This window comes from Cervus elaphus, chromosome 3 (genome assembly GCF_910594005.1).
Source record: "Cervus elaphus chromosome 3, mCerEla1.1, whole genome shotgun sequence".
NCBI lineage: Eukaryota > Metazoa > Chordata > Mammalia > Artiodactyla > Cervidae > Cervus > Cervus elaphus.
Window position 1 is genome coordinate 6,139,855 of NC_057817.1, and position 27,612 is coordinate 6,167,466.

General features: G+C 40.6%; 1 protein-coding gene across 5 annotated transcripts in view; it reads right to left on the reverse strand.

The window, feature by feature from the left end:
- KCNC2 (potassium voltage-gated channel subfamily C member 2) overlaps nt 1-27,165 on the reverse strand; it is a 225,505-nt gene extending 198,340 nt beyond the window's left edge. Inside the window, exons 1-2 of one of the 5 annotated variants that reach the window (XM_043879728.1) lie at nt 26,993-27,165; nt 25,149-25,827 (exon numbers count right to left, since the gene is read on the reverse strand). In XM_043879728.1, coding sequence (XP_043735663.1) covers nt 25,149-25,808 — 660 coding nt within the window. In that variant the 5' untranslated portion in view covers nt 25,809-25,827; nt 26,993-27,165. The remainder of the gene's footprint in view (nt 1-25,148; nt 25,828-26,992) is intronic. The other 4 variants (XM_043879687.1, XM_043879707.1, XM_043879717.1 and 1 more) reach the window with 4 other exon arrangements.
- Between the last annotated feature and the right edge of the window lie 447 nt (nt 27,166-27,612).

Consider the following 27,612-nt stretch of genomic DNA (forward strand, 5'->3'; position numbering starts at 1 on the left):
CACAAAGACAGAACAGAGTTTAAATACTAGTGATGGTTACATGACCAATCTTCACTGTTCAAAATCAGATCTGAGCATGGCCACATCAGTCCATATTCTCATGGGAAATTTTTAGTACGTAAGTATCCATTAGTGGACACATGAATGCAGGCTCTCTCTGAAGGGAAGGCTTCTCTCTGAAGAGGTATAGAGCTGGAACAATATAGAGAATATATTGGAATGGTAAGAGTAGATTCTCCATCTGAAATATTATCTGTTGAATCCTCATAGAAGAAAATGAATAGTCAAGAGTTACAAAGAAAAACAAAACTTGACGTGTAACCCTTTATAGGAATGGTAACAAATGTGTTTAACCAGATAATAGAGGACAGAATTATGAAAGACATCTTTGGACTGGCACAATGGTAACACATTTCACTTAGTTTCTGTGATTTGTTAGTTTGCATATTAGTAGCTGAGCATTGAGCATTGCAAGCTTGCTCAGTCGTGTCCAACTCTTTGTGACCCCATGGACTGTAGCCCGCCAGGCTCCGCTGTCCATGGGATTTTCCAGGCAAGAATACGGGAATGGGTTGCCATTTCTTACTTCAGGGGAGCTTCCCAACCCAGGAATCGAATCCGCATCTCTTGTGTCTCCTGCATTCCAGGCAGTCTTTGCCATCTGAGCCATCAGTTACTTACTCAGTTTGTATGTATTTCTGAAAACGCTATAAAATCTGCTACCTACTAAATAAATGTACTATCGTGGTCTCCAAAAATGTCATTTTAGTTATTAATTTCAATTTCATTGGAATGCCAATAAGGAAATTAGAGGTGTATCAGTGAAGACAGAGTACTAAAGACCCTACAAATTCTAGACTATTGGAAATTTTCTTTGAGAATGATTCTTAAAGTGCTAGAAACATTTTAAGGAAAAACACTGGGCTCTTCCTCACCATTCGTTCCATGCCTCAGTACTCTGCTCAAGCCAAAATGATTGATTTGTAGGTTGTTCTCAAACTCAACGCATTCCCAGTGTTCCCCTTCTATGAGGAACATATTTCTTTTTACTCTCCTCCCTACATGGAACCTGTCGTTTGACTGAGCTCAGGTGTTGCCTTCTCAAGTAAGCCTCTTCTGAACCTTAGGTCTGGATTAGATGCTCATGCCCAGGTCCCTAAGACAGTCTGTGTGTCTCTCACGCATTTACCAGACTGCGTAGTTGTCTGTTTACCTGCCTGCTATACCTCCAAGCCCCAGTTAGACTGTGTGATTCTTCAGGCTAGGGATGATCTCCAGCACCAATAGCATTTAGGAGGCATGAAGCTCGTTAAATATCCAATCAGTAAAAATATAAAAATTAAACTGGGTACTTATTTTTTCTCACTGAATTTGTTTCTGTGGTATGCATTAGAGTTGAAAGATTAGAACTGAGATTTTTTAAAATTTTACTAATTCCTTTAAAGCAGAAAGACTTACAGAATTTCCAGCCAGCTACATCTTCAGTGCTAAGGGCTTTATTTGCACATAGTGCTATACCTTAGAAACATGCTTTTAAAATTGGGACATTCATGCTTTTTATAAAGTTAACAAATGACCACTGGACAAAACTGAGAAATACATAACCTTTTTAGGATGAAAAAGTAAATGATCTCAAATCTCTATAGTTCAGTTATATAAATAACTTTTTACTAGTTTTCAGAGTTTATTCAATGTATATGAAAAATATGTATGTATGTATATATATATATGTATAAGCAAAATTTAAACCTGCTATTATAATGTTTTATAAATAGTTTTCCATATTACTAAGATTTTTTCATAAATATTATTTTTCAAAGTACAATAATATTCCATTATGTGGACTGCCATAATTTGCATATATCTTTTATCTCCCTTTGTTGGAAATTAAAGTTACTTCAAATTTTTATGAATATAAAATAATTATTCATGGAATATTTTTGTTCAAAGATTAGTTTCCTCATATTTAACATACTTTTAAAAATTAATCCTAACAGATGTCTAGATTGAGAAAAAAAAATTGGTTACTTACAAAGTTGACAGTAATCTTTTCTATTCACCAATCTTTTCTATTTTCTGTTAACTTGCATGAAAACATTTTTCTTTCTTTCTTTATTTTCCCACTCATAATTCCTTAATTTATGATGGAATCATGTGATCAAACTCCTCAAGTATTATCTTGTGCATGCATGTTCAGTCATTCAGTCATGTCCAACTCTTTGTGACTCCATGGACTCTAGCCCACCAGACTGCTCTGTCCATTATCCAGTATTATCCAGCAAGAATACTGGAGTGGGTTGCCATTTCCTCTTCCAGGGGATCTTCTGGACCCACCGATCAAACTCAAGTCTCCTGTGGTTTCTGTATCGGCAGGCAGATTCTTTTCCACTGAGCAAGACTGGGAAGCCCAAATATTATCTTGAATGGTGGCCAAACTCAAAGACACACTTTCATTTCACTGAGCTGAACTTTCACTTCACAAAACTGTTCTTTTCCCATTTCAGTCCTGCACTCTATTAGATGACTGAATCACAGGTGTCCTTTTCCTTCCATCAGCCATCTCAACACCTTTCCTACGATATGTGACACTAAAGCAATGGCTTTAAAACCACACAAACCAAAACTCAGATAAGCAATGACATGATCTCCTTCTTTTAAAAAATGCCCAAAGGACAGTATTTTTTGAAAGATACTCCATGAAATTGTACGTTTGCAGGGGGGAACTGGAAGATAGATACCTTTCCTTTTTGTTTTATTTATAATTAGTGGGATTTCTCAGAGGCCTAATGCACAATATGTCCTGTGGATCAGCAAGTGGAGATAGGGTGTGACTCAAGAAGAATTTGCTTTTTATGATGCAGCATCTCAAAGGACTTGTGTACTAAAGAACACACTTCTGCTTGGGGTAAGACACTTAGTAAGTAAGACACTACCATGGTTTAAAACATTTTTAGAAGTCCTCTATTAGAATCAACTTCAAGAAACAATTTACCACACTAGAAAAATCAGTCTTACCAAATTACAGTTACAGGATATGCTTTTTGTTCCAATCTCTCTCTTTGTCCTTATTTTCTCTGCTGTATTCCTTCACTTGCCTGTTCTTCACCTACTGAACCATGCAGAACTCACAGTGGGGCATGCTCGCTCTGAACACAAGGACAGTTATTTGTAGAAGAGACAGTGAAGGCCAAAGGGAATGACTGTTGGAACCAAACTGAACGCACAGGCAAGACGCAACTTTGCCCAAAGTACATCATGGAACGGACTATTTAATTGCCCACGGGCTACTGCCTGCCTGAAAATAGCACAATTACTAACATAAATAACCTGAGGATTATAAAATAAAATTATGAGAAACCAAATTCCCAGAAGTTAAGAATGCATATACCGATGTATTTTAAAACACATCTGAAATAAGATGAATTTCTCTGTAGCTCAGTAGCAGTTACTAAGTCTTCCTCAAATAACATAGCCTTTGTGTACAAGTATTTAGCAATAATTAGAAGTCCTCTTTTTTGCAATCATCATACCTGTTTTGAGTAAACTATTCTAGGAAGAGGCTACTGACATGCAAACATAAGTTGTATGAAAGCCAAGAAGAGAAAAAAAGACAGAAATGTGTTGGTCCAATAACATTTGAAAGAAAATGGTATTAAATTCTACCCTTTCTCCAGCTCTGAGATCACAGAAATGACCTCTGGCAAGGACCCAACCATCTTTGTTATTGTTCTGGCAGTGATGTCCCTGGACAGCTGGAGAAGTTATCTATCTCTATTTGAACACTAACTGCTTCAAAAATTAGAGCAAGTGCTATAGTAGACAATGCACAGCACCATGAATATATTCAGCTGGAAAATCTGTGTTTGGAATTAAACGTAAAACTGTGAGAAAGACTGCAAAATACAAGCACCAAAAGTTTATTTCTGCATTCTCTTTAAAATGCAATGCAGCATTGCCAGATTCAGCAAATAAAAATTACAGGGTGTCTGCTTCCTGGAATGTCAGATAAGAAACAGAATGCTTTTAGTGTATGACCCATCATCTGGCACACATATTTACCCAAAAGCACTTACTTTTTATCTGTAATCAAAGTTATCTAGGTGTCATGTTTTATCTGTCAAACCCGCAGTCATAAAAACATATGATATAATACAACAGCGGAGAAAATTTAAGGACAAAAACTCACAACATGCCAGGGTCCAGGAAAGTTTATACTAATTAAAGTATCTACTGATGAGAATGGTTAAGAACCAATGTTCAGAGCAGCTTTTGCGCAAACTCTTAAAGCAAACGAAACAACTGACAAAGGGTCAATTTCCAAAATATACAAGCAGCTCTTACAAGTCAATGTCAGAAAAACAAACAACACAATCAAAAAGTGGGAAAAAGACCTAAACAGACATTACACCAAAGAAGACATGCAGATGGCTAACAAACCCATGAAAAGATGCTCAAGATGACTCATTATTAGAGACTATGAGAAATCAAATTAGAGAATTAGAGAAATGCAAATCAAAACTACAATGAGATATCACCTCATACAGAATGCCATCATCAAAAAGTCTACAAAAAACAAATGCTGGAGAGGGTGTGGAGAAAAGGGAACCCTCCCACACAGTTGGTGGGAATATAAATTGATACAACCACTATGGAAGACAGTATAGAGACTCCTTAAAAAAACTAAGAATAAAACCACCATATGATCCAGCAATCCCACTACTAGGCACATACCCTGAGGAAACCAAAATTGAAAAGGACACATGTATCCCATTTGTCATTGCAGCACTGTTTACAATAGCTAGAACATGGAAGTAACGTAGACATCCATCGACAAATGAATGGATAGAGAAGCTGTGGTACATATATACAATGGAATATTACTCAGTCATAAAAAGGAACACATTTGAGCCAGTTCTATGGAGACGGATGAACCTAAAGTCTATTATACAGAGTGAAGTTAAGTCAGAAAGAGAAAAACAAATATGGTATACTAACATGTATATATGGAATCTAGAAAGATGGTACTGATGAAATTTGCAGGGCGGCCCTGAGGACAGACATAGAGAACAGACTTATGGACACGGAGAGGGGGAGGGATGAGAGAGTGGGATGCATGGTGAGAGTAACATGGAAACTTACGTTACCATGTGTACCTTAGACAGCCAACGGGAAGTTGTTATGTGACTCGGGGAACTCAAAGTGGACCTCTGTAACAACCTAGAGGGGAGGGAGGTTAAATAAGCAAGGGATATATACACACACACATATATATATGTGTATACACACACACACACATATATATATACATACCTAGGACTGATTTATGTTGATGTTTGGCAGAAACCAACATAATTCTGTAAATCAAGTATCCTTCAATTTAAAAATAAATAAATTTAACAGGTCATAGATAAACCCCCCCGCCCCCCCCCCCCCAAAAAAAAGGAATTGATTTCATAGCATCTTGTCCTCAAACTCCTGAAATGGTAGTTGGAGGAAGTGAAGACTGGCCAGGATTAGAGAAACATAAAAACTGCCTTAAGCTTAAAATTTACAGTTGATTCAGGCTTTACCTCTGACTAGGAAAATGACATTAGCTAAGAATCAGTCCCATCATTAAACCAATAATGGTTTAAAGAATGGGAACTAATTAATAAGAGGGGAGAACTTTACTTCTGTAAAAGTGTTAGTTACTTGTTTGTTACTCCTTTGATAGTTCAGAAGTGGAGAGAGCTGCCAGTGTGGTATGTTCTCTAACACCAGCAATGTACCAATGGTCAAAGGCCCCCCATTCCTTATTGTCCACTAACCATCCCAGGGAGCCACAGAGCTGGCAGAAGAAAGGTTTCTGGATGCTCCCCTCAGAGACGCACTGGTAGATGATGCAGCAGAAGCCTTTGGAGAACTGCATGCTGGGAAGTCTGCACAAGTATGTGCACGCACGCTTGGGCATGAGTGCTTAGTCACTCGGTCGTATCCGACTCTTGCAACCCCGTGGGCTATAGCCTACCAGGCTTCTCCGTCCATGGGATTTTCCAGGCAAGAATACTGGAGCAGGTTGCCATTTCCTTCTCCAGGGGATCTTCCTCTCCAAGGGATGAAACCTGGGTCTCCTGAATTGCAGGCAGATTCTTTACTATCTGAACCACAAGACTTGTCCCCAGATCTAAACATAAAACAAGCATTTGAAAGATGCCACCAATTATTAGACTGAAGATTTTGCACATCAGCCTGCCCTCAGGCTTCATATAATAATAGTTACCATTTTCAGAAGGCTTGGGCTTCCCAGGTGGCACTAGCGGTAAAGAACCTGCCTGCCAAAGCAGGGGACAGAAGAGACACTGGTTCAACCGCTAGTTTGGGAAGATATCCTGAAGAAGGGCATGGAAACCCACTCCAGCATTCCTGCCTGGAGAATGCCATGGACAGAGAAGCCTGATGGGCTACAGTCTATAGGGTCACAAAGAATCAGACACGACTAAAGCGGCTTAGCATGCCTGCACACACATAGAAGGCTTAGTTTTTGTTAGGCATCCTACTATATGCATTAGATGCACTATCTTATTTAGTTCTCCTATCATTCAATCCTCATAATACCCAGCTTATGAGGAAGTTCTTTCACAAATAATGAGACCAAATATTAAAGAAGTTAACAATGTCATCCAAGGTCATGAATCCTAATATGTCATAGGGCCATAACCAAATCCAGGTCTGCATGATGTCAAGATTTCTACTCTTAGCCACTATATATGCTTCTTCTTAAAGAGAGGTTATGCCAGAACTTAAATGGATTGGGAGGAAATTCAGGTCCATTCTGAGTCTTGGCTGCAGAACACTGAGAGAATTGGAGACTAAAGGTAGAAGCAGAAGCAGAACTTGCAGCAAGAGATATCCTGCCTGGGGCCGAGATTTGTTTAAAGCTCCTGCCTGTGCTTGTAACACATGGGAATTTCCCTATCATTGTTTTTGTCTACACTTCATTATCTCTAAATATCACATGGAAACAGCAGATTTTAGTAATCAAAACTGGGTATCCAAAAGTTCTAAACTTAGCCAAGATAATTTTCATAGGTCAATGCAACAGAAAAATATCCTCAGATACATGAATACCCACAAAAATATATCATACTCAAGTCAATCCTGAAAAATAAAATTTAAATATATATTACTAGCATATCACAAAGAAATGTTTCCAAATTGACTCAAAAATGAGAAATAACAACAAAGGAATAGTGGTAATTTGTTATATATCTGTAAATAAAGACCATAATATAGTTACAAATTATATACATATAATAAAAATTAAAAGAGAAAAGATATATTAGTTAAAACCATTAGAAATTATAAAATGTATTATCATTTACACATGTGGCATATCCACAAAACCTAAAACAATAAACTGAAATGCTATTTCTGTCAATAAGGATTCAACAAGACAACTATTGTTGTTTAGTCGCTAAGTTGAGTCCTACTCTTTTGCAACCCCATGGACTGTAGCCCACCAGGCTCCTCTGTCCATGGGATTCTGAAGACAAGAATACTGGAGCAGGTTGCCATTTCCTTCTCCAGGGGATCTTCCCGACCCGGGACCAAAGCCGAGACTCCTACATTGGCAGGCGGTTTGTTTACCACTGAACCATCAGGGAAGCCAAGCTAACTATATATATATGATTAATACACTAAAAGTAGTACTTTATTCATATGCCATCAGTAATTAGTTAAAATGTAAGGGACAGCAAGACCCCATTCACAATAGGACCTAAACATAAAATATATGTAATAATACTTGAAGTGAACACGTAGGACAAGTATGAAGTAAGCAATAAAATTATTTTATAAGATGTAAAATCAGATTTGAATTAAATCAGAAGGTACTGTGTTCCTCATTACAAAGATTAAATATTGGATAAAGAACTCTCTATGCCGCTATGTAATTTAGAATTATGTTACAGAAAATAAAAATAATTATACTAAATTTCTAATAGCCTCTGGGGGATAAAAGGGCTATTTTCTTCTTTAGCATATTATATACATTCCCTTAATTGTCCATAATCAGAACATTTACTTTCAGGATTTAAGGCTATTTTTTATTTTAAAAATAAATTACAAAGACCCCTTATCTTAAAAACATAAATTTGTTCTAAAATTACTGTTTTAAGTATCATGATTTATTTTACAATTTTTATTTTATTTACTATCTCACAATGGTTTTTCCTAAGAACAATATAGCTCTGCTTGATCTCTATAACATATGTGTGTATAAATGAAGGATTTTTCTCATCTCCTCCATCTGCATCACCACTATAGTGTATATGTTGCCATGCATGTGTGTTTCTGTAAATATCCTTCTCAGTCTATTTGCCACAACTCAGAATACCTGAGCATAATTAGGTTTTAGATGTAATTATCTTCATTACTGCACCGGTTTGATAAAGTGTATTCTAGGTAGCATGGGGAAAATTCACCTTTGGATATTTCCATTTTATTAAATGAAATGAGATAACAATACTGTGATGAATAGGAATCTTTTTTTTTTTCTGTCCTTCTTGTCTAATTTCCTTGCTGCTGACACATCCATTCTTTAGCACCTTTTCTTAGGACACAGCACCCTTCATGAAGGCCCAATTTCCATGTAATTAGCAGGACAATCAGAACCATCTATTATCATCAGTCAGATCTCTCTCTACAAAATAAGGACTAAAGCATGTGGTCTCACTGGCAATGTCTCTGTGTAAAAAATTAAAGTAGGCTAACATGTAAACGTTATTTCAGTTTGACTCTATTACTTTATCAGGAAAATTTAAGTACCACAAACATCTGTTAAACCATCCAAGTTCATGTCCTTACAAATGCATTCTCAGTGGGCAAATGATAAATTAACGTGTCACTGTTCTCCAAGTAATAATTTTCTAGGATTTTATATTAATGTTAGTCTAACAAGCCTCTTACAGTCAATGATAAAATCACACACTATACATCAGCTTTGAATTTCTTCATTAAGATTGTATATTTGGGCAGCAGAAATAGATAAAAAGTGGATATAGAAGGTGGGCCCAAAGAAGATAAGAGACAATGACTTTGCAGGGAAGAATCAAAGAGGAATGCATCTTTGTAGACAAGGAAACTCATTGAATTATTCATATGATAATTAAAAAAAAAAAAGATCACTGAGAAAACTACCAGACACTGTGCATCACTCTGGAAAATGGCAACAAGAATGGAATGGTGTCCCCATTCATGAGTTCACAACTAGTGCAAGGAGGCTATATACATACAGTCAAGTTCTACTTGGAAGATAGTACACTTCATCTCCTTGGCCAAGTCTTGTTAAAAATGATGAAAAATTATCACAGGGATAGAAAATAGGAAACACTGCTATCATTGACCCAGAAAATAATAAGATATAAAGCAAACATAATTGAGATGCAGATTTAGGGGAGAGGAAGAACAGAATTCAATATAGGTGCAAGAGAAAGCTTTGCCTGAAGTTGGTCAAGTTCTTCCCAGAGAGCAACAGAAGCCAGAGGAATCTCAAACTCAGAGGCAACAGGCCCTAGGACAAGGAGTCAACTGTAGGACAACTTCTTGGAAGACCCTGACCTCCTTTCAGTTCAATTCAGTTCAGTTCTGTTGCTCAGTCGTGTCTGACTCTCTGCGACTCCATGAATCGCAGCACGCCAGGCCTCCTGTCCATCACCAACTCCCGGAGTTTACTTAAACCCATGTCCAGTGAGGCAGTGATGCCATCCAACCATCTCATCCTCTGTCATCCCCTTCTCCTCCTGCCTCCAATCCTTCCCAGCATCACGGTCTTTTCCAATGAGTCAACTCTTCGCATGACGTGGCCAAAGTATTGAAGTTTCAGCTTCAGCATCAGTCCTTACAATGAACACCCAGGACTGATCTCCTTTAGGATGGACTGGTTGGATCTTCTTGCAGTCCAAGGGACTCTCAAGAGTCTTCTCCAACACCACAGTTCAAAAGCATCAATTTTTCTTTAGTGGCTCCTAAAGAATTTTCCCTCAGGATACAGCCAGCAAGAATAGCTCTCCAGGGGGCTTCCCAGGTGGTCCGTGGTTGGAAGTCCACCTGCCAATGCAGGGAAGCCAGGTTCAATCCCTGGTCCAGGAAGACCCACACACCACAGGGCAGCTAAGCTGGTGGGCCGCAACTACTGAGCCCACTCTCCCAGAGCAGGGGAGCTGTAACGACTGAAGCCTGCGTGCCTAGAGATCACGCTCTGAAACACGAAGCGCCACTGCAGCGGGAAGCCCGTGCAGAGCAAGAGGAGAGTAGCCCCCACGCGTTGCAACTAGAGGAAAACGGAAGAGAAGGACCACACACAGCAATGAAGACACCGCACAGCCAAAAATAAATAAATAAACATTCTTAAAAAAAGAAGCGCTCACTAAATTACCTAGAGATCAACAGAAGACAGTTTCCAGTTAGGCATGCTGTGACAGAGGGCAGTAATGTAAATTTCTTAGTGCCTCATATTTACTCAAAGTGTATGAAGAAAAAGAAGAAAGGTCACTCTGCATTAATCAAAATTCATTAAATTTATTTCCCCAAATACAGATTTCTTTCTTGGACCCTAAGAGGGTCCCTAATTTACCCAACCTGTTCCTCCCTATCCACCCTGAAGGGAATTCTTTTTTCTGCACAATCCTGCCTGTCTACACACATAACACTACAATCACTACCACCTTCTTTAAAAGGAAAAGATACCTGAAGAAAATAAATACTATAAAAAGGGACAAAAGTGAAAGAATAGAAAAAAAATCTACAGAGCAACCCAGAGTTAATACCAGAAATGAAATAGAACTTTGAAAATTATCTAACTAGTATCTTCATAAAGATTCTTAAAGACATTGTATCCATTAAGTGAGAACATACCAAAATGGCAAAGGAGAAATCAGACAATAAAAGATTTATCAGATACTATGAAATTGTTGCCCAAATGGACAAGTTAGCATCCTGGGTTAAATGGTATCTCCCCAAAACACACATTCACCTCAAACCTCAAAATGTGACCTTATTTTGTGACCTCTTTGTAGAGGTAATTTAAGTATAGCCCACAGTAATCCAGCATGACCACATCTTGATTTATTTCATTTACTCAATTTATTTAAATTAACATGTGGTCATACTGGATTACTGTGGGATATAATCCCAAAACTGCTGTCTTTTAAGAAGAGACAGCTGAGACACACCAGGATGATTCTCTTGTCAAAACGGTGGCAGAAACTGGGGTAACATACCTACAAACTGAGGAACGTGGAAGAACTACCAGCAGACTTTTCCCTCAGAACCCCAGAAGAAACAAATTCTGCTGAGGCCAGGATTTCAGGCTTTTAGCCTGCAGAGCCATAAGAGAATAAATTCTGTTGTTTAAGTCATCAAGTTTGTGGTAGTTAGCTACAACAGCGCAGGGAAACTAATACAGCCAGTTACACGCTACAATACTATAGCTACCAAGTGACATAGAAACTCAGAGGAAAAAGCAAACTGCTTTTGAAAGAGTTTAGAAGGTAAGTGAGACTTGATAATTTTACAGACTACTGAAAGATGGTCGGATCAACATGTAAAATTGAGGAGGAGAGAGCGCAGGCTGGGAGAACAACGTACAAAAACGCAGAACACTGTGAACACATCGCTTATACTCAGGAATGGCAAAGCATGCTGTCTGAGCAGGACAGCTGTGACGGCTGTTATTGCATTTGTAGATGATGGGCAGCTTCTGGAGAGCCAGGCTAAGAAAAATATGAGGGTTTTTTGTTTTTGTTTTTTTTGTTTGTTTGTTTTTTAGAAAAATATGTTTTAACACGTAGCCACTGGAAAAGGCTAACAGGCTTGTAAGCAAGAAAACAGGCTGGCACAGTAATGCTTCAGAAGGAGCCACCCTGCCCTGGATCTGAACTCACCACGTTCTTCCCAGTTTGATTCCTTCGGTGCCTGTTCCCATTTTTGTTTTTCTTCCTCATTATCTTTGCTCCTTCCTGGACTTTATCTAGAGGAAATAATTATTTAAAACAACTTTCCAAAGAGCCACAGAATCTCATTGGTATTTTTCAATCCCCAGTTCAATTTAAGCTTCTAGCTTTGGAATCTACATGAACTACTATATTGAATGAGTCAGTTACATTTCACAAAAATTATGCAAAAATTGATATTATTTTCTTGGGCATGAAACCAAAACAATATACAGCAATACAAAGCTGACATTTCTTTTAGAGAGGACTTATTCTTCACCATCTTTTACGGAGGTGAATTACTGCAACCAAAACTTTTAAGGGGCATACTCTGCATCTAATTTCACAACAATAAAATCTATGCAACAGCTATTAATAACTGAGTAATTGGTACTGAAATAGAAAAAAAAATCACAAAACATAATACAAAATACTACAGTGTTAAATCCATAAAAGAGTAATTACTGATTTCTCAAATCATATAACCACTGACTCTTGAATTAGAAAAAAGTCATAAAGGTTGTCTTGTCCCATTGGGCAAACAGAAGCTAGGGGGACATCCTTGACTTCTCTCTCTGCCTTGCTCAAATGGCGCCTAATTAATAAACAGTTCCACTTTAATTGTCTTCATTTCACTTCATCCCTCTGGTCGCTGTTTTAATTGAGATCACCAGTATCTTTTGGGCTGGTGGCTCAGATGGTAAGGAATCTGCCTGTAATGCAGGAGACCTGGGTTCAATCCCCGGGTCAGGAAGATGCCCAGGAGGATGAAATGGCAAGTATCTTTTCCAGTATTCTTGCTTGGAGAATCCCATGGACACAGGAGCCTGGCAGGCTCACAGTCCATGGGGTCGCAAAGAGTCAGACACAACTCCATGACTAACACTTTCACTTTTTAGTATCTCATACCTGGATTACCGCACTCACATGCTAAACTGTAGCTCTCGTGACAAACGCGCACTCATTTTCCCCAGCCCAATCCTGTCTTCAAGTATAAATATTTCAGAATAATAGTCCCAGTTACAAAGATGCATGCCATTGCTCTGCTTAAAATCCTTCCAAAGCTACCCAGTCCCAGAGAAAGACCAGACCCTCTCAACAGAGCTTGCCAAGGCTGCGGATCCAACCTCAACTCGTTTCTGCCAACACCTCCACATCCCTTACACAAGGCTGGGGCTGTCCTGAATTATTTAGTGTCTTGTACAGGCCTTTCCTTCCTTCCCTTCCAGGATTTTATTTCAACTTTTCCTCTTTAAAAAGTCTGGCTACCTCCTCTTCAGCCTCTGGTACCAAGAGAGGTATATTTCTTCCAGGAAGATTTTTCCCAACCTTGGCAAGACTACAGTAACTTCTCCTGGAGCTCTCCTGACATTGCACTTTAATTTCCTTTCTGTTGTTCTCTTCCAGGACACTACAGCTGCTTAAAGGCAGGAAATATACCATTATCTTACTACTTGTAAAATGTTTGGTATAGGATATATACATGTTAGATATTTTCCTAATTAATTATCATTTATTCATGTGGAATAGAATTATTCCTACAATTTCCCAGATAGCTATCCAATATTCATACATGAAAAAAACCTCAGCGATAGACAACTTACCTTTTTATGAACAATCTAAATGCTAGAATGCTCCCTTAAGGTATTCTATGCAACTATACAATCCCTCTCAAATAACCAGTGCTTGGCATAAGGAATAGTGACGATTGTGACGATGATGATAACAGTAATAATGATACAGCTAAAATTGAGATAACTAGACACCATGCTGGCTTCTGAACATGATTATGCACAATCCACCCTCATGGCAATTCTTTGAGTCAGATACAAGTATTATCTTCCCAGTCCAGATGAAAAGAGGGAGGCTTAAAGGAGCGACATTGGGAAAGTGATAGAGCGGCAAGTGGTAGAGTCAGGATTCAAACTCAGTGAACTGAGTTCAGTCCTTTGCATTAATTCACTCCTGTCTCAAAACCAACTGTCAGCTAGTATTTTAACTCTCTGCCCTGAAAAAGAGATGTAGTAAAAATGACATCAAGAAAAAGAAGACAGATTGAAAAATAAAAATCTAGTTAAAAAACTTTATTTTAAATTAGTTTCCAAATTCATCTGTCTATGGAACTCTTTTGAGGGCAACACCTGTTAACATTCTGAGATCTAAAAAACACACTTGGGGAAATACTGGTTCAAGCATGATTATTACCCTATTTCAATGTTAAATTGTATTGCTTTGGCAGCAGTCACATCACAGTACTGACATGAACTGGGTCAGTAGCCAACTACAATGCCAAAGCTGTTCATCTTATCTGAATCCTATCCCCCAAGTCCTACTGGACTGAGACCTGGGAAGTCAAACTTCTAGTCATCATCTCAAGTTATTACTACACACATCTAAGTTTTAGAACCACTATCTAAGTGGTTAGAATCACTATTTTCAAATATGCTGAGATAATATTCCTGCCCTGGACTAAATATCCATCTCATCAGAAAAATCTCAGTTATAAACCCAGAGGCCCTCTCTTCCTTTCAAACCTGTTCTCCTGCATTCTGGTCCTTTTATTACCCCTTATGACATGGCATAGGCCGCTGTGTCAAGCCCGCATGTTTGCACACTACTCTGTTGACCTAATCCTCGACTGCTGGAAAACACATCTCTTGCATGTTAACTATAAAATCTCATCCCCTCTTCATAGGACAGTGGGTCCCTCACAAATCTCTGTGTCCACAGTATGCCAACATCTCTACTATAGTTTTAATGCATTATACTGTAACCATGGACAGACAGTTGTTCTTTTCCAATAGAATACAAATGTCTTGAAGGTAAATGACAAATGTTAACCCTTACATTCTCTGTACTAACCTAGTTTTGGCCAACAGTTAAAACCCAAGGACTGTCAGCACAGAGACTCAAAAGCATCTGACAGCTTTCATCTTTGAGGCTGGGTTCTCCTCCAGTTTGTTTAATTGAGAGAAATGTACTAATACCTAGCACATTATTTCATCAACCAACCAATGCAATCAGTCCTGAATATTCATTGGAAGGACTGATGCTGAAGCTGAAGCTCCAATACTCTGGCCTCCTGATGTGAAGAACTGACTCATGGACGGCATCACCGACACAATGGACATGAGTCTGAGTAAGCTCCGGGGGTTGGTGATGGACAGGGAGGCCTGGCATGCTGCAGTCCATGGGGTCACAGAGAGTCAGACAGGACTGAGTGACTGAACTGAACTGAAGGAATGCAAGCCAAAGCAGAGGAAACACAAAAGGTTGCAAACAAAGAAACTCAGCACTGAAGCACAGTCAAGTACTCAAAACTAGAGAAATTTGAGATGAATGAAATCAATGATTAATACATAAATAGAAAAATGAATAGGTATTGAAAATAATCACTAAATTTAAAAAAAAACTAAAGAACTGACAGTATGCACATATTACAACTAAAAACTGAGCAGTGGACTCTCATAAGAAAGTGGAACAATTAAAGAACCCTGTTTTTGAATTGAGACTAACCTATCTTGATTATTGAAGCCTATTAGTGCATTAAAATACATTTGATTTCATTGCTTGGCATGAATTTTATCTCTAACATGGTACTCTAAATATCAAAGCACAGTGAACACCATTTTGAACCTGGGAATTAAGTATAAGTTCACAAATGCTTCTCCATCATGATACAAATATGATGGTTGTTCAACTTTGATGCACCCACTAATCATTTTATGTAAACTTGATAGCTCACTCAGGCCTGATGGTAAAGTTGTAGCTTTAAAAAAAAAAAAGCCTACTTGGTACTTTAGAATCTCTTGGCACAAAAAAGGGCTAGCTAAACCTTTGTTCTGTCCATTTCCTACTCAATTTATATATGAAAGATGGGTCTCACTAAGAATATTATGATAATTTTCATAATTGCCCTCTCACTGTTCACCTCAAGAGGGAAGCAGGACAATTGAAACAATAAATCAAACTGTAATGATGTACTGTTCTGCTTTCCTAAATATCAATTTTATCCAAATTAATACAGTAAGGAAGCTTCCTTTTGCCATTGTTTTCAATGCCATTACTTTGTCAGTTATCATATAATATTCAGTTATTATATAATATTCACTTCAAGCAAATGGCATTTTATCCTCAATCAATAAATATAAAAATAAGCAACCCCATATCTGAATTTATATAGTAAAATTTACAAACAAGACACAAAATTTACAGAAATTGTGAATAATCCTTGGCCCTTTCACTGAACCCAATCAGACAAACTGCTCTAGGAAAAACTGAAAAGTGAAAGTGACAGTTGCTCAATCGTGTCTGACTCTTTGCAATCACATGGATTATAGCCCGCCAGGCTCCTTATATTCATCCAAATAGAGTTTACATAAACATGCTGTCTTAAGTTTAGAATTAATAGTGTCATTTGGATATCTTGACAATATTATTTAAGATCATTTTATATAAAAAAGTTTTTGCATTTTATCATTTAATGAATGACTTTAAAATTCTGGACAGTTTTGGCGTAAAGGAAGAGAATATCTGTGGCCAAAAGGTAGCATATTTTCATCACTGAGACTTTCTCCATGAAGACAACTCAAAGTAGAACATCTTCCACTGCTGAGACTAAATCACAGAACATTTTCCAAGAGAGCTGTCTTGACTTTTGCTCCAGTTTTTAAAGACATCAACAGTGTTGTCAGATGCAGAAAGAATGGCAAAGCTCTAAGTTCTGATAGAAAACCCACCAGTGTCTTCAAAAAGAAAATTAAGACACTGAGGTGTCTGCATAGGGTTTTCTTAATACACGAACACTGAGGAAATAATCAGGTTACACAGATGTCTCTATCATTATGAGCTTTCAGAAGAAAAGGTCAGTCAAGTAACCATAGCAATTATGGAGTACTTTTTCCCCCAATACTACCAGCAACTTCTTCTGTTTGACTCCTATCAAATGCCTTCTCTCAAACACACACAAAATTATAGGGCTGCTTTACATTCCACCAATAGGGAAGGAAGCACCACCTTTGGCTAACTATCTATTAAAGAAGGTTGAAGGAAAACTTTTTCAGTCTTGTATTTATTGATTCACAAAAACATAAATCTCATTTTAGATCTTAAAAACAGCTCCGACCATCTTCACTCTAATTTACCAGCTATCCCTGTGTGAACCCAACCAAAATTTGGAGCTCCAAAATCACTGCAGATGGTGACTGCAGCCACAAAATTAAGACACTTGCTCCTTGGAAGGAAAGTTATGACCAATCTAGACAGCATATTAAAAAGCAGAGACATTACTTTACCTACAAAGGTCCGTCTAGTCAAGGCTATGGTTTTTCCAGTGGTCATGTATGGATGTGAGAGTTGGACCTCAAAGAAAGCCGAGCGCTGAAGAATTGATGCTTTTGAACTGTGGTGTTGGAGAAGACTCGAGAGTCCCTTGGACTGCAAGGAGATCCAACCAGTCCATCCTAAAGGAAATCAGTCCTGAATATTCATTGGAAGGAAACTCCAATACTTTGGCCACTTAATGCAAAGAACTGACTCACTAGAAAAGACCCTGATTCTGGGAAAGATTGAAAGCAGGAGGAGAAGGGGACAACAGAGGATGAGATGGCTGGATTGGCATCACCGACTCAATGGACATGAGTTTGAGTAAGCTCCGGGTGTTGGTGATGGACAGGGAGGCCTGGCGTGCTGCAGTCCATGGGATCTCAAAGAGTCCGACACAACTGAGCGACTGAACTGAACTGAACTAAAACCCAACCATGATCTGGTTAGTTACATGTGAGAAGAGAATGTTCTATAAAACATTAACCGTCACCAATAGGTTGAACAAGTGTTGCATTTAAAAATTCCAAAGGCAATAAAGCCAAAAAAACATATCAAAAGACACACACACAAGGATAAAGGGATAAAATAGGAGGTAAGTGAAAAAACAGGCAGATTAGTTTTGATGTTTTAAAGGCAGTAGAACATTAAGATGTAGAACTCATAGAGAAGGCAGCAATGGAAGGATGCATCTGGAGGGTATCTGGAAATAGAATAACATGAATTAGAATTAATAGTGACAATAGAATTGATAGTGACAATTTCCCTGCTATTGTTGAACAATAGGACATTGAAGAGGACAAACCCTACCCCAACTATTTCTAACAGGCTTGTTACTTTCTGAAAGCTAAAGTACTTGTTACTTTCTGTGCACTTTCTGTGTACTTTCTGGGATATTAAATCCAATTAAGACTAAGTAATCGAGATGGGATGGGAAGAGTGCCGGGAGTCAGAAGGTCTAAGTTCTAACCCTGCTACTATGACTGACTAGCCATGGCTATGAACAAGTCAGTTGCCTTTTTTGTGATTTAAGGTCACTGTTCCAGGTTTCCTGACACAATGACCGGTTTCCTTCCATCACCAGTTTCCTTCCAATTCTAAGTCTCATGAACAACAGAAGTCTGTTACACATACCAATGTCATTGAAAGATGGTGTGGTGTGGTGGTGTGCATGCTCAGTTGTGTCCGACTCTTTATGACACCATGGACTACAGCCCGCCAGGCTCCTCTGTCCAAGGGATTTCCCAGGCAAGAGTACTGGAGTGGGCTGCTATTTGCTCCTCCAGGGGATCTTCCTGACCCAGGGACGGAACCTGCATCTGCATTGACAGGTGGATTCTTTACCACTGAGCCACTAGGGAGGCCGCATTCAAAGATTATATACCACATAATATACAATACACATATGCTCACACACAAATATTCTCAATCAAAACTTTAAGCCATATTCCCATGAGTCTCTTCCTTCACTATCCATATAAACATTTTATAAATATATACAAACACAGAGTGTGTATCTACATTATGATAGTGAATATATCTTTTTTATGCAAATATGTATAGGCTGAAATAGAAAAACTATTTTTTCTCAAAAGAGAAATAGGGTACACTATATAATACATATATATTTTTCCCTTGAAATATTCTTCATTAGTGAGTACATTAAAACAGAAACTTACAAAGTGTGCTAGACAGCATACTTATGCTTATCCTGATTGAATGAGTTATGTAAAAGATTAGAACTGAATAATTTGACACTATTTGGTAAACACTTAAATGTGTTAGGCATATCTGTAAATCCTCAAGTGAATAAGGCTTTCCCTTCTCTATGAGATATGGGAAGGGGAAAAGGCTGGTGTCTTTGACAAGGCACTTTTCAAATGGAAATAAAACTGAGATTACCTAATCAGTTACCCTTGTGGGTGGATGGGTATACACCTGCACTGAATCTTAGACTTAGAAAATGACAGAGCTGATCATCTTTATGGGTTTCATGACAGAGCCACAGCAAAATGATTTCCTGAGATCAATATGTGGTTGAAAGAAAGCTGTTTTCAATGGAAACAGGAAGCTAGGAGCCAACCTGTTTCTATGGTAACCAGAGCAGCAGCTACCCAACAGCTGTAGGAAAAGAAAAGGGCAGAAAGTTAAAACCCAAAAAAAACAAACAACTAAAGAAATCCATACTAGATGACCTTATTAGTGTGATGGTCCCTAGAGGACAATCAAAATGAGTGCAGACATGCTCTTTCCCCTACCCAGGGATTTTTAGCAGTCACTATGCTTATTTTTTCCTCTAAACTTCAAAATCTTGGAGCTGGAAAGAAGTTTGAATACTTATCTAGACCAATGTGTCATCCCCATTTTTTTCTTTCAAAATAAAGCCAAAGGAAATCAAGAATTAGAAAGACAAAGTAAATTCTCAAAGGTCACACAGCTAGCTGTGAAGTCAGAATTAGTGCCTAGGACTCATGGGTTCCAACTCAGGCATTTTTCCAGTGCTCTTTCCATATATTCTCTACTTCCACTCCCTTCTCCTCCCAACACCCACACTTTAGTCACCTTCTGTGAAAATATTGACTACACAGTATTAAAATTAATCACCACCCTTCAAACTCTAAGAAAAGCAAAAGGCAGTGCTATCCTGTCATAAAAAAATCTTGACTGCTTTTCCAAAAGAAAAGCCCTTCATACTTCAAAAAGAACTGGAGCAAGTTTATATAATCTACTGATGGTTATAGTTTAGATTATCTTGCCATTATATATTTCCTTACAGCGATCTGTGTTTATACTATATCAGTCCTTTAGCCCTCTTTACTATTTCATTCAGATATATTTTTAAAGGTCGCCATAATAAAAAAAGGGTAAATGATTCAGAATTTGAAAATAAAAATGAGATCTGAAAACTCCATTCACTTTATTTGCAGTAGTTAAAATAAATAGTAATATACATATTTCTAAATGGGAAAGGTTGACCTGCATTTTTTATAAAACTACACATTTCCTCGTTTTCAGTTGCTTTGAAAATAAGCTTCTTGACAGAGAAGAAACATTTCTCTGGCTCTCATTTAGTTTTGTCAATTCGGGTCTACAAATTAGCTCTTGGGAAAACAGAACAGGAAAAAAAAAAAAAAAACCCATACATAAACTGTCCAACTATTCACCTTTGGCATGATAATGCCCCAGCAACAGATTAGGTCACCTAGTTTGGGGTCAAATACACTACCCAAAATACAGTTCTAGTAAAGTTACTTGGTTTTTTAAATTATGTGTTGAATGAGGCACTCTCTAATCTTATCCAATGCTCAGAACATATGAATAAAATTAAATATATTTGTGAACTGTATAATTAGTGGCCCAGAAAAAGTCAAGGGAGACTTAGATGCTTATATAGCAAATGCAAAACATCAGACTCTTAACAGCAGACTCTTTTCAGGGGTCTGAAGTTTGGATTTGCATTGTCATGTGATTGGCCATAACTTTTAATTGTGAGATTAAAAAGATGGTCAGATAGCATCACCGAATCAAAGGAAATGAAACTGAGCAAACTCTGGAAGATAGTGAAGGACAGAGAAGCCTGGAGAGTTGCAGTCCATGGGGTCACAAAGAGTCAGACATAACTTAAGTGACTGAACAAACAACAACAAACTTTTAATTAAAATAGAAGGGATGAAGACACTCGAACACACTGTAAATAATTTAGTTGTTTGCTCTGCAAATAATTCAGTTGTTTGATATAAGTACAGCTTGTCTCATACTCTTCAATAATATTGCAAAGAGAGAGCCTATAAATCATTCTGAAAACAGAAAAATCAAGGCTGAAAAAGCCTAACACTTTCATAATACAATAAAGACTAACAAAAGCATAAAACCGTTGTTTCTTTTTCTTTTTTTTTTTTTGGCCACACCCCACAGCTTCCAGGATCTTAGTTCCCCTATCAGGGATTGAGCCCCAGCTTCTCCTAACCAGTGGACCACCAGAGAATTACCAAGATCATCATTTCTAAATGCAGTAGTTTCTTGCACATCTCAAGCAACATTTCCACATGAGTTTTGGTTTTTTTTTTAAGGGAAACATCTTTAGTATCTCTGGAATTTTGCTTGTTGTTATTTTGTTGCACTTTTAATTGAATAGATAATGTTTTAGGAAATACTGTATTATAAATAGAGTGGTGAGCTTACTGAGGGCAAAGTACCATATCTGCTCACACACTCCTAGTATCTTATATAGTTTCTGGTCTACAATGACTGCAGAAACAATATTAATTGACTAAAGAAAATTCTAAAATTTTAATAATTAACAATATTTTACAAACAAGCTTTATTTGGCCATTATTTCTTTTAACTGGAGCAAGGCTCACAAAACAAGAATTAATATATTTTCTTTCTTTAACCTTATTGTATAACTCAAATTGTCCTTACCATATTATAATTTGTAAAAATTAAATGCTATGTCTAAACCTAGAAAATAGTTATTTAGAAGATCATTCCTTTCCTGTTTTATGCTTTGAGGTAGAGGAAAAAATGTCCCATAAAAAGTAAATTACATATATGCAATTCTGAATCCAATTCTAGATAGTCCTTTTTTAATTTTAATAGTTTTAAGGAGTATACTTTCGTAATTCTGTGGAAATAAAACCATTTAAATGCTTTTTACTGTTTGTAAATATCATTCAATGCCATCAACAGGATAATCTCTCTTCTATCCAGATCTCATTTTCTCCACAACAGGTTTCCATGACAACTTATATTTAAATTTTTATAAATTTCTAATATATTTTTAAGGATGCAATTCATAAATAAAAAATATAAACTTATTTACCAAGTTAACCTGAACAATTTAGACTGCTCAAATATGTATTTACATCATAAATTAAAAGCAACAGAGGAAGGGAAATGCCAACCAAAACGAAAGGCAAAAATACAATGTTGTAAAATTCAATTACCTAGTTCCTATCACTGTTGTTTCAGTGGGCCACTTTAGACTACACAAGTTAGAAGTAAAACAAATCTACTATATAATCAAGTCACACTCCTCAATACTGGGAAAGGATAAGGACAATGATGAAACAAGTATAACAAATTGAAAACAGAATTTGCACAGTTAAAATTGTTCATCTCAAGTACATCAATAAAAGATGAACTAATGTAAAATGAAAAAGGGTTTATAAAAGTTAAATACTTCTATTAAGAATGACATCAGTAAGACCACAGCTGAAACAAACCACTTGATAATTGATTTTATGTCTCCTCAAATCATGTCCATGAAAAATATAATTTCATCCAGTGACCTCCCAATGTAATTCTATTTACCAAAGTAGTCAGATAATATTGTCAGTCAATCATCTGAACTATAAGTGTCCATAAAAAATATTAAATCACATGTAAATAGAATGGTGACTTCTGAGTACTCTTTTTTAAGCGACCTCTAATAATTTGAAAAGGAATTTTTCTGAAGACAAGTCCCACAAATGTCAGTCAATCTGGGGGGGAAAAAGGAAAAACATTACATATAAACTGGTCAATAAAAATCAAAAGTTAGAACAGGGTTCATTTTAAGAAAACTGGAATCCCATATTTGCACTCTAATGTTGGGTAGTGCAACCAAAGACCGGGGAAAAAATGTATATGTATGCATACACACACACACATATATATATACACACACACATATATACACACACACACACAGAGACATGTCATAGATGACCTTTCAAAGTTAGAAGACTAAGGACTGTCCTATGCTGCATTAAATCTCAAGAGCAACACTACCTGCAGAGATTTCACAAGCCAGATAGTCAGTTATAATCAGTGGTTGCAGTGGAAAGGGCGTGGGGAGGGTGTCATGAGGCCTTCAGCATCATTTTGGCTTTGCTAATAACTTGCTCTACGACCTTGGCCATCACTTAGCATCTGCAGTCTTCATTTTCCTCATCTGCAAACTACAGGTTCCTCATGAGGTGACCTCAACGAAATTTTCCAGGTCTCTCATTCTCAGCTGATTCTGTTTCTAATGGCTCTTTGACCTTAAATTAATCTCTAATCTATCTGTGTTCTTTTCCTCACCTAAAATGGATGCAGGTCAAATTCTTAATATTATTACAATAAAATCTTAGTAAGATTTTTAAAAAACTGTTTTCAAGTTAATGTGCTACCCTTGGACCATTAATTCATAGAACCAAATTCCATAGCAGTAATAACCTTGAAGCTGTTCCTGTGCAACCTAGACTACAAAAAGTGCATTTTATTATCATGAATAAAAATAATAAAACACCCTGGTTTTTTATACCACATAAAATAACAAAATTATATGATGAGTCTGAAAACAAATGCAGATTATCTTTTTAGTCGCCAATTGGACTATGGCACACAGCTGGAATCCAAAACAACAGAGATAATGGTCATGAGTCTGTGATTTAATTTAAATAAATAAATAAGTGCACTTTTTTTTCCCTGAATGCCAACTCTTGCTGAATTCATAGAATGGTCTTAAAAGGAAGATCTCAGAGTTGAAGTTATTAATTCTATATTCAAATATGAGAATATGGACATAATAGAATTTATGTGTGCACTTAAATACCAGATCCCATAAAGTAGAAATGCTTTAAATTGTCTCTTTGATAGTCTATATCAACTTGCAAACAAAATACAAGCTCGGACTTCTAAAGTGGTATCAGAAGCACATCTTCTGACATGTTACCAGACAGCTGCACAATGTCTCAGCTGCAGAGACTTCTGACACGCAGAGGAACACAATGATGAGGATGGAGCCAAACTCAAGCTGGGAGAATTCCCATTTTGCACAAGGAGGATCTTTTCTGGGTGTCAGAAGCAAACTAGACACATGCAGTTGCAAAGATTTAACTAAATACAGTACTCCATTCTCACATATAATCAAAAACCATCCACATGCTGCATAATTTGGGGTTATTTATATTTCCTTTATTTCCTTTAGAATTAGAGTAACCATTATTAGTTACTTTTATCATCTCTTCACTGGGATTTTGAAGAATCAATCCAGTGTGTTAAAGACTAAATTTAAACTGTCACTCAAACTAGAAACTGAAAAGCAATATTGAGTATGGGATCAAAATCTATAGAATAAAATAAAGTTGCCTACAATCTAAATTAAGAGACTCCCACTGAACCAGGGTCACAGAAGTGTCCAATCAGCATTGAACCTGTAAAAGACACAGAGCGCAAGGGGAAAGACAAGAGACTCCAAAATTCACTGCGCAGGTGGGCTATCCCGTCAGCTCACTGGGGCAAGAGGACTCAGCACTGCTCTCCCTTGGATGGAGGCAGGACCAAACGATATTCAGGAGGTCTCTTTCCAAGATGAACCTGTTCATCTCCCGGCCCAGCCACAGACATATATTCCGTTTCCCTCTCTATTGTCCTCAGATTAGATTCCTAAGTGGGGCCACTGCTCTGGGTGAGTCAGGAGTGCCAGACCTCACTGGAAAAACCAAACCCTGATGATCGGAAGGCCTGGAGGACCCTCGGAACTCAAGAAAAGGTTGGAATAAAAGAGAAAAAGAAATTCCACAGGAAGCGTGGTAGCGATTTCAGAACGAGGTTCCAACAGACTTGCCCAGAGTAGTGGACATTTGCCCTGCTGGTCCCACCTGGGGAAGTAAATCTCGTTTTGAGTTGAGGAGGAGAGGAGGGGGAGGCTGAGGGGATCGGGGCGGGTAGAAAGGGAACGAGGGAGGGGGGCCCTGAGTTTGCCCTGAGCGACGGGCCCCCCACCTCCCGATTAGGGACACCCCGGCTGCTCCCCAAGGCCCTCTGCAGAGAGAGCAGAGGGGTTAGGAGAAGCTGGAGCAGCAGGGAAGGGGGCGCCGCTGGCCTTACCCTGGCGGCTCTGGACGAGTAGGGGTCTTCGAAGAGAGCCCACATGCGGGGCTGCAGCCTCCTCCAGCGGCCAGACTTGCCGTCGGGGCCCCCCAGGCCCGCGGCGTCCTCGATGCCCAGCCTCTTGGCCGCCAGGTCCTCGTCGTCGCCGGGGTCGCCGCCGAGGAGGTCGGGGGCCTCGAAGATGTCGAGCGCCTCCTCGGCGTCTCGGTGCTGCCGGTAGGTCATCCAGCAGCAGGGCTCCACGTCGGTCTCGTCGATGCCCCAGAAGGCCAGCTCCTCCTCGAAGAGCGGCCCGCACACGTCGGCCGGGCAGTGCAGCTTGCCGGTGCGGTAGTAGTTGAGCACGTAAGCGAAGACGCCCGGGTGCCGGTCGAAGAAAAACTCGCGGCCGCCCCCGGCGGGGTGGTCGCCGCCGCGGGCGCTGCAGTTGCGCGCGCCGCCCTCCAGGCAGCCGCCCGGCCCGGGGGACCGCGGGGGCGGCCGCGGCGGCGGCGAGCGCGCAGGGGGCGGCGGCTGCAGCGGGTCGCCCTGGGGCTCGGAGGCGGCGAGCAGGGCCAGGCGCGTCCCGGGCAGGGTCTTGAGGGTGCTGCGGTAGGTTTCGTGCCGGGTGCCCCCGACATTGAGGATCACCCTCTCGTTGCTCTCGATCTTGCCCATCTCTCTGCCTCAGACATGACTGGGGGGAGGCGAACACAGCGCCAAGTTAAAGAGCGCGGCTGGCGGAGGCGCGCTGTGTCCCCCGCCCCCACTCCCAGCCCCAGCACCCCAAGATGCAGCGTGGACGGGGAGGCGAGGGGCCACGGGGCCTCCCTGGAGAGGTACGCCGCCCAGCCCCGTCCCCGCCTCAAGCAGCACTGAGCCTCCCCCGGGTTTCTAGAGAACTGAGACAGCAGTCCCCATCTTCCTTGACCTTTCACGACCCCTCTCCCCCAGCCTCACACCTTTCTCCCTCAGCTCTGTCTCCTGCATCTTCTCACCCCTCACCTTCTCTCAAGTTGAACCCGTTTGCAGTCCCTACATCTCCCCGGCTCTCTCCCCAAACCCCTCATTTTCCCCTCCGAGATCCTCCCGCGTCTTCCTCTCCCGCCCCATCCTCTCCCCAGCCCGCTCCCTTTCCTCGCTCACATGGAGACCCGCTTCCCCCTACCCTCTCCGGGAGGCAGTTCCCTCAGGCAAGGAGTTCTCTGTGCCCAGGCAACTTGACAGTGCTGGGCGAGAAACCCCCGGACTGGGCGGCGAGCCCCCCTCAAACGCCTACCCTCGGTGAACTCTGGGCGGCCCGCCGCTCCCAGGCTCCCGGGGACTGCCCTCCGCACGACCTGTTCTCGGTTCACCTCTCCTCTGCCTCCCGGGCCAGGCAAACAGACCGAACGCAGAAGTCGGAGCAAAAACAAACGTCCCTGCTAGTGCCTTTCACCAGGAGACCTCTGCCTAATTTCCTGATCCAGTTTTCTTTTCACATGATTGCTGTGCAAATTATTATTACTTGGGAGAGGAAACGACTCACTAGAATCCATTTTGGAGAGTTGAAGTGATCCATGCATCCCACCCCATCCCCCCTTCGCAAGAGAAACAAACGCCTCTCGGGAGGAGAGTCGGGGGCTGCTTCCCAGGAGGGGCGAGTGGGGCGGCTCCCCGAGGGAAAGCCGCTGGAGGCACGCCCCCTGCACCACCGAGTTGGCAGTCCTGGTGACGGTGTCCCCGTTTCCGACCTCCCAGCCACCTCTCCCCGGGGCTTCGGCTCTCCAGTCCTGGAGCGGAACGGAGCGGGGATGCCTGCCTCGCGGGCTCTGCCAGTCCTTCCCTGCAAACCCGCCCCTCGCCCTCCCGCCCCTAGTTACCTTAAGGAGACCGAGAGGAAAGTGCTGCTGCTCCGGCGTCCGAGCGGACGAGGGGCTCGGGGCAGCCCGACTGAGTCCCGACGCCCAGCCCAGCCGCCCCGCGCCAGCGAGAAACTACTTGTTGGCGTCTTCCGGGTGCAGGTGGTTGGGCCGCTGCCCCGGGGGCCGGGCTCGCGGAGACAGCGCCCGCCGGCCGCGCGCCGCGCCGCCCGCCCTCATTCCGCGAGCGGCGGGCGCGCCCCGCGACGACCTCGGCGCCCAGAGGCAGCATCGCGCGGGGCTGGGCGGACCGTGGAGCGCGGGGCGGGCCCCGCCGGTGCGCCGCCACCCCGCCGGCAGCGGCTGCCGCGCCGCCCACCCGAGGCCGGGGGGCTCATCCGCCCGCAGGCGAGCCCGCCCTCCCGCCGACGCGGACCGCAGGTCTCCTTCCGCCCCCCAGGCGGCCACGGCCGGAGCCGCCCCTCCGCGCCGCTCGCCGCCGGCCTCTGCGCCCGAGCCCGGAGCGCGCAGAGCGGCGGGTGGGCGGCGGGTGGGTCTGGGGAAGCGCGGCTGTGCCAACCAGGTTCAGCTCGTTTCCTTCAGGGAGCCTCTGTCCCCGCCCTCTCTGGAGCGGCTGTCCG